Source organism: Mustela lutreola, chromosome 1 (assembly GCF_030435805.1).
Source record: "Mustela lutreola isolate mMusLut2 chromosome 1, mMusLut2.pri, whole genome shotgun sequence".
NCBI classification, from domain to species: domain Eukaryota; kingdom Metazoa; phylum Chordata; class Mammalia; order Carnivora; family Mustelidae; genus Mustela; species Mustela lutreola.
This window is the reverse complement of record NC_081290.1, coordinates 221,702,712-221,716,811: the sequence shown is the minus strand read 5'-3', so window position 1 is coordinate 221,716,811 and position 14,100 is coordinate 221,702,712. Positions and strand designations below refer to the sequence as shown.

Sequence of the window (14,100 nt, the reverse complement as noted above, 5' to 3'; positions counted from 1 at the left end):
AATTCCAGACAAGAAGGATTATTCCCTCATTATCTTGCCCAAGTTCTCACATTTTAGGTATTAATCAGCCCCTGCAGATTTATTGGGCAAACATCATATTTAAGGCACTATACAAGGAACTGCAGAAAGTAGGTAGAAGCAGGACACGGTTTTGCCCTGTGAGGATTTTACAGTGTGATGTAAAAACAAGAGAAATCCCTCATATTTTTGTCATAAAAGTCGAGCAGCAGCATAAGAGATGTAGGGGCAAAGTCCCATGGTGGGTGTGAAAGAGAAAGGTAGGATTAGTGTGAGAAGGCCTGGGTTCTCTCCTGGTCTTACTACCTGTATGATATTAAATAAGGTAGCTGACCACCCCCCCAATCGAAAATGGAGATAATAATATTGGGGCCATTTCATGTTGGCATTGTGACAACTAAATAAGAAAGAAGAGATTAAAGCAATGTATGAGCATGTTTTCTACTCTTATTTTTCTTCTGGAAGTGTTGTTAATGAGGGCTGAAATAATGAGGGAGAAGGCAAAGAAGTCTTGGGGAAGGTGATGTGAGTTAAGTCGTAAATGAGGGAACCTCACCTTTGAAGCCCAGTGTCCTCAGCTGATTTGTTTTCCTTCTCTCTGGCTCTTGTTCTGCTCTTTCTTGTAGGGCCAGTTCCTGTCCCTGGACCACTAGCCACTAACTGGCCACTGTCTTCGTGAAGGTTCTCTGCTTGCAGAGAACAGAAAGCCACTTACGGTAGCTTAAGCAAAATCTGAACTATCAGGTTGAAAGGGCAGGAAGCACAGCAGATTAACCACGTGATGGACAGAAATTAAGGACTGGGGATTCTGAGAGACCCAGGAGGACTCCGTGGCCTCTGCCAGTCTCTCACTGTTCCTCCCAGACTCATCTCTATCAATATCTTTCTTAGGGCCCAGGTGCTTTCTCATCTCCTTTTCTCTTCTTACATTTCTCTCATATCTGTACATAAGCTATCTCTGTCTCTTTAGGCATATGACCTCACCTCCAGACAAGTGTTAACCCCGTAGGCCAAGCCCTATGTATTAAGGCTAATAAAACCAGGAGTCTGAAAGTCACCTCTTCTTTCCACTGGAGATTCTCTTCAAAGGCTCCAGTGCCTTAGTCTGAGCCTGAGTTATTCAGTGACTTCTGACTGATCTGCAGGATGACTGACCTTACAACATGTAGCCCTGTTGTCTCTGTCCTTCTTGCCTAGTACTCAAAGACGAAGATCAGGAATTGGGGAAAGTTGATAGCCCTCATTGCACACTACTTTTCTATGCCTCAGGGCCTTTGTATGTATTCTTTCATCTTTTCCTATCTCCTTCGCCTATTTTAAAGCCATCCCAAGACTTCTCTTGTCAGTCTTCCTTCCTCATCTTTCACCTCCCATCCAGGCAGATTGATCACTCCCACCTTCCAGCATCTACTGTGGCTTGTGCATCCTTTGACTAATGCTCCTCCCACACTGTGTTGCAAACAGTTTGATCTTAGTGTTTTTTTTTTTTTTTCCTTATTCTACTGAACCCATTAAGAAATGAGTACTGGAGTCACATAATCAGTTTCAAAGTCTGGCCTTTCCGTTTACTAGCTATGTGATCATGGGAAAGTCACTTACCCTCTGTAAACTTTGTAAAATGGAGAGGAGAGTGCGTACATCAGAGAATTATTGACAGGTTAGGTGAACTAACGTGTGAAGTACATAGAAGAGTGCACAACATAAGAGAGGTTCTCAGTCAAGATGTCACTTTTCTACTATAAGTACCAAGCCCAGGATGTGTGAGACAGGATGTACTAATTGTTTGCTAGGGAAATTAACATGTAGTTTAGGACTAAAAAATGTTTGGAAAAAAATATTTTATTCCATTTAGTCTTGTTTGCAGAGGTTTTGCAAAATATCTACAGTTGCTATACTATTCTGATAAGAGATGTGTATCTAGATATGCATAAGCACAAAGCTGAGAAGTGCTGTGAACAACTCACATAGGATAGCATCAAAGGGTGAAATACAGATATATCTATGTAATTGGTTATTTAGTGTTTGTCTCCACCCCTAAAATGTGAATGCCCTTGGGGCAGGTTTAAGCTTGTCTTATTTACTGTTACATGGTCAGTCATATTACACAATTTTCAGATACATAAAAAGTTAATAAATATTGGTCGAGTGAATGAACAGTTGGAAAATGGACCACCTCTGTACAATTAGGAAGTGCCTTTGCTGTTCCCTCCACTCGAAGGTCCTCTTCCTCCATCATCACTGAATGCCAACATCTGTTGAACCTTTAAAATCTAGCTGATACTCTTCTGTGAAATTCACCCCTTTCCTTAATTCTCACGGTAAGTCATGGGTACTTAGGGCACTCAACACTTAGTAGCGGGTGTTAGAGTCATCTGTGTATCCACTTGAAAAAATTCCTCATGAGCAGAATTCTGTGTAGGTTTCATCAGGGTTCTCCTAACTGATTCATCTCAGTATCTCTCCCAAGGCTTGGCAAGCTGCATGACATTCACATTAGACAAAATTAAAGCACGATGACTAGCAGCATAAGGAAAATCAACTTTGTTAATTGCAGCAAGAAACAGTGGGGTGCCACTTGGGCAAGAGGCAATGAAGTGTCTCTTCCAAAGTGATGGTGTCATAAAAGTTAAAGTGTACCTTCAGGTCCTTGGCCTGTGTTTGGACTGTGTCTGGAACATAGCAGGAGCTCAGTGAAAGATGAATGAAGTGAATGAACAAATAATGAACAGAAACACAGGTCAGTCTACGAAAATAACCACTAATTATGGGACTGTTTTTACAAGCATATCTATTTACTTGAATAATGTAAGAGCAAAACCTTTGATTTGCGTGGACCCCAAAGATACTGAATGTCTAGAAAGGTGTGCTTATAGCCCCAACGATGAAACCAATTTACAGGATTCGAAAGAAAGCTTTTTATCCATCTATCTAATAAATATTTACAACTCACGCTGGCTGGCACTTAGGCTAAACATACGGGAAACTCCAAGTTGCTTTTCTATACTCCAGGCTCTTGGGTCAAGCAGATGAATCTGCTTGAGTTTCCAGATTTGATGTCCACCGTCATTATAAGGCATGATCTGTTATATGAAATCAAGTACTGGAGCACCGAAGGACTTCCCGGACTGGCTTCTCTGTTTGTATTGACTGTGTGGAACAATTGCATTGCCCAGCTATCAGTTACTTAAGTTTCCTTCATCAAGCTAAACTTTAGGCTGTATGGACAGATTCTCTGGGGTTGACTGTATAATGACTTGAGATTTTACCTCAAGTTTATTATTAGTTCAGTGAAGTACACTGACTGAAAAACTCTTTGTGTTCCCCAGCTTATTGTGTGTGCGAGACACGGTCCAACTGCATTCTAATGATGTGGTAGAAGTACACACCCATAGGAGATGTACAAACAGCATTTACCTGCTTGTGAAGTTTTCAGGTCAGGTTTCCTAAGGGAGTTACATAATATGGGTCTACATTTCCTACATGGGTCTACATTATTCATTTCCAGGATTTTATTTGAAAGGAGAACAAGTTTTATTTTAAAGGTGGTAATTGATTAAATTGATATACTCCGCCATTTCCTTGACATGCTAAATACATCATGGCAAATATACATATTTTGGAATTTATTTGTATATCCCAAATAATGAAGGGTATCATCACGCAAGAATATCATGCATTCATGCATGTATATGTGTGTATCTGCGAGTGTATGAAACACATTATCACTGGGTTTAAAAAGTGCAAAAAGTACGGAAGAGTTTTTGTTCTGAGGTCTAACTGTCATCTTCCAACAAAAAATAAACTGAGGCTCAATTTAAACAGATTTATCTCCAACTGATAGCAATATTTTAATAATAGGGTGTTTTCTAAAAGCAGTCTTCATAAAATTGTGATGATATAATGATATATTGAATGCAAGACTTGGAAAAAATTGAGATTTGAGAGATTGGCAAATTCCTAATATCTTCTAAAAAGATTTAGAGGTGTCAAAATGAAGCAAATCCAAATTAAACTTGGAAATGCCTGTGTGTGTGTGTGTATGTGTGTGTGTGTGTGTGTGTGTGTGTGTGTGTGTGTATGCAGTAGAGGGAATTAGGAGGAGACACGAGAATGAAATAAAGAGTGGCCCAAGGACTAGGGGAATTCAATCCAAGGCTATTTTTTCCCATAAGGCTCTATCCCCTGCATTAACACATTACTGCTCCCACCATCACACCATTGCAATGCTTTAATCAAGGTTTATTGTTTTCTCTAGATGGATTTAAATGGAAATAATTTTATGAGGTCAGTATAGACAAAGCTGTTGACGAAAACTGCTATGTGTTAACTAAAAATGCTAGAATTGGAGTTTTTTTATTTGATTTCATTTCTCAAGTGCTCACCAAGCACCCTTATTGTGCTAGGCACTGTGCTAGACCCCGAGGATAGATGCATGCTCTATTTACGGAACTCAAGACAGGAAAATAAGAAAAGAAACATGTAAGTTTTAGTTCCTTCCTTCAACTTACTTTCCTTTTCTCTTTCACTCCAAGAAGTTATAATATAAGAGAGAAGAAAACACTTATAATAAAATATGTTAGGTGATAAACTGGAGGAGCATGCAAGGAACACAGAAGGGAGGAAATAATTGCCTGGCTAGAGAAAGCGCCACAATTAGGTGATATTAACTTCACGGAAAATATCATACTCTCCATGATGAAGCCAAGGAAGAGCAGTTTAATAAAGACACTTCAATGTAGAATCATTACTAGTTAACCTGATTTAGAGAGCTTTCACCAATAGTTTTTAAATTCCTCACAAAAATGATGTTTTATGTCTTTAACAATCAAGGTCACTTTATAGAGATCTGACTACAGAACGGTACTCCATGAGAAGAACTCTAAATGTAGCATAGCCTTTAAAACACTTAGGTGATTCCTAAGTTGCAGAGAAAAACATAATGGCACCTAACTTGAGTCAGTTGAAAATAACTTGAACTTCAAAGATTTATTCCCACTATGGATAGAGGTATGTCTCTTGAGTTTCTATGTCAGAAATAATGTTTTTCTTGAGAGATTCCAAATAAATTTTAGCAGAGACTAATTGTTGAGAGTGCTCCTTAATTCTTAATTCCTTTATTCTTAAACCTCGAAACAGATCTAATTAAAGAATCAACTAAAAACTCTTCTTCCAAGTCCCACTTACTTCATCTCAGCCTATCTGATGCAGATAGCATGGGTCCCCTGGCTAAATAATTATAAGCACAAACATTACTTCTGCAATAAGTAACACAATGACACTGACTTATTAATTCATTTTATGTATCTATATATTTCTACCAATTATACTTACAAATTTCTAAACAGTGCATCACTGATTTACTAAAGGAATAGTCATGCTTTTAAAGAGAGATTTTATGGTGGGTTTTACTTGGATAAGCAACCAAAATGTAAGAACTAACTTTCGGATTCTTGATCTATGTATCATACCTACTGCAAAATATATTCAAGCCACTCTAAGGCATTCTGGAGGCATCAACCAAGAAATATGAACTATAAGTTGTATCAAATATTAATTATGAGAAATACCAATAGTGTTCCCTTTCTTAGTACATGTTACTTTTAGAAACTACTTTTTTTAGGGGGATGAGTTTGCTTGCACCACTGTTTACTGTTTCTCATTGATCAATGTCTGACTGTATTAAGAATTCAGACTTCCTACCAAGAAAGGCAGAGATATATTTACCCCAAACAAGAGCTACAGAGAAGATAACACGTCTTTAAATGCATATAATACATGCCACTTATCTACAGCCATAAAAGGAAAAAGAAAAAGAAAAAGAAAAAGAAATCTTTAGGAGAATAAAAGGAAATTTTCCTTACCGGAATGAATGCATGTTGCATAGCCTGTTCACATTGTTTTAAGGAAGCAATAGTATCCCACAAAAGCTGATAATTTTCAGCCCGGGAAGCACTTGGCCGTTGCATAGCGAAAGCTAGTAACACTCAAACTGAGCTCAAAGAACCCAGTTGAAGAAGGAAAAAACCCTGCAGATCTGTTACATAAACTTCTTAATTAGATCTGCTACACAAACTGCTATCTTAAGACTTTAAAAAAAAGTTAATCAGAACATTTCTTTTGGGGGATAACTGGGCATGACTTGAACAGAGACAGATGTTTTCATTGGGAAGGATTTTCGTTCCCACACTTGTGAAAAGCAATCCCATCAATGTTCCCCTGTCTTCACACGGGTCTGGCGAAACTGCACATACCATAAGTGTGTGGGGGGAAAGAAGTAGGAGGGAAAGAGATGTGAAAAAATATTTCTACCAGAAGATTTGGGTGGCAGGCCATGAAGGTAGAATTTGAGTAGCTTGTGAAAAGTATTAAAATTGATGGGAGTGGATTACGTACACACACATATGTACATGTGCAGGTGTCTACACTTGTTTGCTATGTGAGATATCCAATTATATACATTTATTCTAACAGTGTTATTTAATATGTCCAACTCTTTTCTCACTTCAGTTAAGATCTACACATGACATTTTTATCTATGGAGAATTACCACGTATATTAACTACAGAGTTGTGTATCTGAAAGTATCCGTCAAGACTAGACAGAAGGTTCCTAGGTATAGGAGGCAGTCAATTGTTTATCTTGAAATTTAAAAGCCACGAGAAAACCTTTCTGTTGCTTTATGTATTAGAGAAAAGTCACATTTATTTTATCATTCTAAGAAGAATTCTCAGCATTATCGTCAGGAGAATCGAGCCTTTAAATAGTCTTGGGACTAGAAAGTGGTCTGCACAGAATCGGAACATGTTAATTCCAGAGAAATTGGTTACACACTTTAACATCAAAAAGGCTAGTCCAAGGCACTAAATAAAATCTGGATGACAGAATATAGTGACATATCCCAAATGTTCTTTCACCTAAGACAGGAGCTCACAGAGTAAAGTGAGTCTCTACTAGCCCCCTCTAGTCTCTGTGGATTGCTCAGTAGGGGGTAATGCATCTTAAGAGAATGTGCTGAGTTCTCAGAAGTTCCAGAAGAATCTATACTCAGATCTAGTTACATAGCCAACACGGAGAACATATATTCCAGCATTTCTAGAGGTAAGGGGGTAAACCTAGGGCAATACATAACATAAAAAAAAAAATTAAGTTGTAGTTTTAATTAACCTAGAAAATCTAGGGAGTACAAAACAAGGTACAAGTTAGAGGAAACAGTTTGACGACATAAATGAAGGATTTTTGCTGTATTATTTTTAGAAGAGGTGCATGATTTGGGTTACCTAGTTTTTCTGCATTTCTGTCTTGGCGATGGCAGATTAGTTCATGATAATGACCTTGTGGTGTGAAAATCTCAAAGGCTGAGGGCCTTTTATCTCAATTATTTTTCAATTTTTATTGAAAGAATTGGAAGTAGAATTGATCTTCCAAAGTTTTACCTGGACTAATTTGTAGGAAGATTATTTAGGAATACATAGAATATAAAGATATTCCTGAATATCTCGGGAAGACCCACCATAAGGCTATTGCCATTAGTTTGTTTTTCAATATCAATTCAACCAACCTTCCTTCTCTTTTGCTCATTCATGATGTTCTTCTGTTCAGCTCACACCCACAGTCCCTCCTCTGCCTTCATTCCTGCCCTTAGACTCCCCCATCTGCCCCAGCCACATGCTTCTTCCTCATGCACTGTCGACCAGCCAACCCACAACTTCCAGAAAATATTCTTTCACTAGTAAATGTTCTGTATTTCTTAGCAAATAACAAGAAAATATAAAGTTGGTAAGTTAGCCTCCAAAATTCCAGCCACTCCTTTATGAATACCTTGAGTCAATATTCACCATGATTTCAGTCCCAGCTGGATCATCTGTCCTACCGTGTACTTCCTCTGCCTCATCAGATCCCTTCATTCTTTCATTTAAGCAACATGTCCCAAAAGATCCTCCTTTCTTTACTTTTTAGAAAAAAGGATAGATAATCTGCAGTCTACATGTAGGAACTCTACACAAAAAAATGACCTTAGAATCATTCATTCATTGATCCAATAAACATATTAAGCACCTCTCATGTGCTACACTTTTTGATTGTGCTATGGACAAATGGATATATTAGAAGCTGAATCTGCCTTTCAGGAGCTTTAAGTCTAATTAAAGGGAGGATACATGACACAAATAACAAAAAGCCAAGTTAGAACATGGTTAGTGCCATAAAAGAGATAGCATAAACTATTCCCGAAACAATGAAAAAGGGGAAAAAAATACATCCATTGGGGGAAATTAGGGCATCTTCATGGAAGAGTCAGCACTTTGTTAGAGCTTGAAGTTAGGGTAAAATTTGGATATGCAGGGATAGACAGGGGACATTCCTGGGGAAGGAAAAGTAGAACAAAAGCAGAGTGGGAAATTGGAGTCCATTACTGGTTGGTTTGGAAGGAACATGACACTAAAAGAGCTTAATAGTAAGATTTACACCAGAGCCAAAGCTGCTCTTAAGTGCATACTCAGTAGCTTCCTATTCCTAATGCTAACCAGTCTTAGCTCTAACCAATTTTTCAGAGCATCAATGTGCTTTAACTCAGTGAAATTCTTCTTAAACCTCACGAAGGGGTAATTTCCATTTATTTATTCCCCACTTTTGAAGTAGTGCATTGGTATACTTTTGGAGGCTTTAGGTGGCTTGCTTATTTGGCTTGCATATTACTTACTTAATGAGTTAGTTTTTATTAAGTACCTATAACATGATTTATACTCATGCTCAATCACTGTTGTAAGTTCTGTGATCTATTACTTTCAACTTCCAAATGGAGTACAACATGAATCTTACCTGATCAAATATGTGACTCGGCTCAACTTGGCTGAGATAGCAAACATTTATTGAGCTCTACTATGTGCTCAGCACTGTGCTGGCAACAAAGAATGCAAGGATAAATATATTTCAAGACTGTTTCTTTTCAACTACTCTTCAATGTGCATTTGCCCCTGCTCACAAAGTACAGTGTACTTATTTTCATCCTAAGAGCACAATGCCTGATATGTAATGATGACCATTTTCTGTTAAACACAGTCACTAAGCTATATGTCTATCATATCTAAATACACTGCCACACCCTAAATTAGATTATAGGCCTTAGAATGTTTAAAAGTACTTTCTGTATATCTCAATTTCTATAGTCAAATTTTGATCAATCTACAGGGAGTCAGGTCAAAGAAATTCACTGACCACAGTGAAATCATGTTAGAAATCAAAGTAAAACAAGCTCTGGAAAGTCCCAAAATATTTGGAAACCAAAACAAAAAAAGAACAAAACAAAACAAAACAAAAAACCCACAAAAAAAAAAAAAAACAACAAAAAACCCCACCACTTATAAATAACTCACTGGCCGAAGGAAAAAATAAAATAAAAAATAAAAAAAGAAATCAGTGTGTATTTTGAAGTGAATGAAAATAAGACCACAACATATCAAAATTTGTTGGATACCCTTAAAGACAGAATTAAGAGTACATGTAAACCACTAAACACTTACATTTAAAGGAAAAAAAGATCTCAAATTAATGATCTCAGTTTGCACTTTTCACAACTAGAAAAAATATAGCAACCTAAAAAAAAAAAAAAAGGAAATAAAAAAGATCGGAAGAGAAAGTAAAGAAAATCAATAAAACTAACACCTAGTTCTTTGATAATAAAATTGATAATACTCTCATAAGATTAATGAGGGCTAAATGAGAAAAATAAATTATCAAAATCATGAATGAGAGAGGTAGTAGAATCACTACAGTTCTTATAGCTATGAAAGGGTCAATAAGAAAATCTCATAAACAACTTTATATCAACAAACTTGACACCTTGGATGAAATGGATGAATTCCTTGAGAGATATATACTGCCAAAACTCACTCAAAAAAGGTAAGTAACATAAATAGTCATTCCATGTATCTATTGAAGATATTTAATTTGTAATTAAAAACCTATAACCAAGAAACTTCAGGCCCAGATGCCTTCGCTGATGAATTCTATCAAGCATTTAAGGAAGAAATAATAATTTATACAAACTCTTTCAGAGAAATGAAGATGAAAGAATGAATTCCAACTTGTTTTGGGGGGGCCAGATTACCCTGGTTCCAAACCAGACGAAGATATTACCAGCAAAAGCAAATACCCATGTGCCCTCATGAATTTATATATATATATATATATATATATATATATATATATATATATATGCAAAAATTCTAAATAAAATTTTAGCATATTGAATCTGGCAACATATAAAAAGTTATGCATCATGACCAAATAGGTTTAGCCTTTGAAAACAATTCAGTACAATCTATGATATTCTTTTAACACAAACAAACAAACAAACATACAATCATCTCAGTAGGGGCAAGAAAAACATAAAAAATTCAATATCCATTCCTGGCTTAAAAAAAAAAAATCTCAGGACAAGATAAGGATGTCTTTTCTTACTACTTCTATTCAGCATTATCTGGGAGGTTCTAGATAGTGCACAGGTCAAGAAATAAAAATTCAAAGGTGGAAATAAGAACGTCTTTCTTTCTATATGGCATAACTGTCTATGTAGAAAATTGCATGGATTCTAAAACAAACTTTAGCATTGATAAATAACTTCAGAAAAATTTCAGAATACAAGATATTATAGACATATAAATGCAGAGATACACCATGTTTCTGGGTAAGAATACTCAATATTGTTAAGATATCATATTCTGAAAATTGATTTATAGATTCAATGCAACATAATCCCAATCAAAAACTCAGCAATGTTATTTGTATGTTTGCTTCTTTGTTTGTCCTGGAGAATCTGCCAAGCTTATCCTAAAATTATATAGAAATTCAAAGAATATATAATAGACAAAACAACTCTGAGAAGGAAAAATACAATTTGAGGAAAAGTACTACTTGTTTTCTGGTCTTGTAAACTTAAGGTAATTAAAGCAATGTGGCATTGGCACGGAGATAAATAAGTATATCAATGAACAGAATAGAGACTCCAGGAACTGACCCACACATTTAAACAACTGATATTCAATAAAAGTGCAAAGAGAATTCAGTGGGGAAAAGGTCATCTTTTCAACAAATAATGTGGAACAAATTGAATATCTATACACAAAATTGAGAATTTTGATGTATGCCTATCTTTAAAAATTAACTCAAGTTAGATTACAGACCTATATGTAAAACCTAATTAATCAAAAAATAAGTAGAAGAAAATATTTGTGGCTTTAGGTTAGGTACAATAATGAAAGCACAACCATAAAAGAATGAACTGATAAACTGGACATCATCAAATTTCAGAATTTCTGTTCTTCAAAAAACACTGGTACGATAAGGACAAGACGAGCCATAGAATGGAGGCAAAACTTACAGACCATATATCTAATAAAGGATTTGTTTCTAAAACACATAAAGAACTCTCAAAACTCCATAATAAGGAAAGAAACAAGCCAATTAAAAATAAGCAAAATATTTTAACAGACACTTCAACAATGAAAATACACATGTATCCAATAAGCATGTAAAAAGATGAGCAATGTCATTTCTCAATGTCAAAAACTAAAACTACAATGAGATACCATTATATTCCTACTGGAATGGCTAATATTAAAAAAAAAAAAAAAAAAAAAAGCCAGACTATCCCTAGGGTCCCTAGGGCTAATGAAGATGTGGAAGACTGGAACTCTCATACATTGCTGGTGGAAACGAGGATAGAGCAAATTCTCTGGAAACAGTACAGTGATTTTTGTCGTTGTTTAATTTTGTTTTAAGTTAAACATACACCTACCATACAATTAAACTATTCTACTCCTAGGTATTTACCCAAGAGAAATGAAAGCTTATGTCCATTCAAAGACTTGTACACAAATATTTGTAGCAGCTTCATTAGTAATACCAAAACACTGAAACAACAAATGAATGGATAAACAAATTGTAACAGATGAATAAAAACAAACGAACTATTGGTACATACAACACGTGAATGAATTTCAAAAGAGTCATGCTAAATCCAAGAAGACAGAAGGAGTACATATTGTTTAATCCCATTTACATAAAATTCTAGAAAATGCAAACTAACCTACAGTGACAGAAAGGAGAACCTGAGATGAGGAGGTGAAGAAGGTGGGGGGAAGGAGACGGACAGAGAGATTACAAGGGGGCAGGAGGAAAGTTTTGAGGGTGATGGATACATTCGTTAACTTGAATGGATGGTTTCATAAGTCAAAAGTTATCAAGATGTATGTCTTAAATATCTTCAAATAATTGGATATCAATTATACCTCACTGAAGCTATTTTTTAAAAAATTATTTTAAAGTTGCTAGAAAAACCAGCATAAAGTCTCCCTCTCTTGGGTTTTATCCCATGTGACAATCTCTGTCACCATTTAACGTTAAACTACAGTTTGATCCACCTCCCACAGAAGGGGACAGGATTAGAAAGCAATGACTTTCTAGTAGGAAGGGAAACAAAATATATGGATAATTTAACCAGGGGAAAAGGGCTGAGATTTCATATCCAGGGGTGTTACTCTTGGTTATGATTCTTGCCCTAATTAGCTGCAAGATCTTGGTTTGGTTATTTTGCTTTGACAAACTTCAATTATTCATTTATAAAATGAAAAGCTTAGATTCAACTATCTCTTCTGTCTTTCAGAGCTGTAATTCAGTGATATGTGAATATATTTTAATCCTTAGCAATCCCATTTTCCTCCCCAAATAAGCACTTAAAGATATGACCTTAAATTTAGCAAAGATATCCCATGTAATTTTGAATTATGTATTATGTCACGCCTGCTGATAATCTTTCTCTAGTAAGACAGTAAGCTCTCTAAAGAGTAGGATCCTCCATCTTTTTTTTTTTTTTTTTAAGATTTTATTTATTTATTTGACAGAGAGAGATCACAAGTAGGCAGAGAGGCAGGCAGAGAGAGAGAGGAGGAAGCAGGCTCCCTGCTGAGCAGAGAGCCCCATGCCGGACTCGATCCCAGGACCCTGGGATCATGACCTGAGCCGAAGGCAGAGGCTTAACCCACTGAGCCACCCAGGTGCCCCAGGATCCTCCATCTTAAAATTTCTGGCTTCCCTGTCACATTTAAAGTTCAGAGCTTACATCATTGTAACAGTGACATTATAACTGATATTAAGATTGTAAGAATAGAAATTTACGGTTTTCCTTCTTAAAAACTACTTTCCCTTGCAGCATCCTTCGCATCCCCATGAAGATACCGCACTCACTAACGTAACCTGCTTCACCACTTACCAGCTATGTTACCTTGGACAATTACTTGATTTTTTTTGCTTCAGTTTCTCATTTATAAAATGGAGATTATAACAGTACTTTTAGGATTGAGTGAGTTAATATTTGTAAATATTTGGAGCAGAACCAGGTACACAGTAAGCCCTATCATTAGTGTTTATAAAGTTAATAAATTTCATTTTAATTTATTCATATATTTAGTAAGTAAGAAATAATAAGTAGGTAGTAAGTAAGATCTACAATAAATTCATACCTGTTGACTCCATCTGACCAGTGATCAAGAAATATTTAGGTAATTGCAGATTCACCTTCCCTATCACCACACCATAGTCTAAAGTATGTATCTTCCTAAAGCTCTTTCTCCCTGAAACCTGATTGCTTCGGCACCATTCCCATCTTAATTTAAAATATATTTGTTTATTCACTGTTTATTTATTTATCTTCTTGTTTAATTATTTAAGGGGGGAGGGGCTGAGGGGAAGAGAGAATCTTAAGCAGGCTCCATGCCTAGTGTGGAGCCTGATTCAGGGCTTGATCTCACAACGCTGAGACCAAAATCAAGTATCAGATGCTTAACTGGCTGAGCCAACAGGCACCCCTATTCACTTCTTCCTTCTATGTTCCCCACTAAACTATAGTTTCAGAGAAGAGAAGCAAATGTTCACTCAGCACAGTGCCTGGGATAGGATGGGCTCTTTCTGTGTTTGCTTGATAGTATTACTAATGAACCCTAAACTAGATGAAAGCATACTAAAACTTCAGAAAGCGTATGTTGGTATATTTACAATGTTCTTTTGTATTTTCAAAGATATATGGTG

At 36.1% G+C, this 14,100-nt stretch overlaps 1 protein-coding gene across 18 annotated transcripts in view; it reads right to left on the bottom strand.

The window, feature by feature from the left end:
* DLG2 (discs large MAGUK scaffold protein 2) overlaps positions 1-14,100 on the bottom strand; it is a 1,588,988-nt gene that overhangs the window by 738,579 nt on the left and 836,309 nt on the right. For 2 of the 18 annotated variants that reach the window (XM_059187642.1, XM_059187646.1), the window contains exon 1: positions 5,880-6,021. The exons of 15 other annotated variants lie outside the window; for them this stretch is intronic. In XM_059187642.1, coding sequence (XP_059043625.1) covers positions 5,880-5,984 — 105 coding nt within the window. In that variant the 5' untranslated portion in view covers positions 5,985-6,021. Of the gene's footprint in view, positions 1-5,879; positions 6,027-14,100 lie in introns of those variants that run through there. One more of the 18 variants, XM_059187639.1, reaches the window with a different exon arrangement.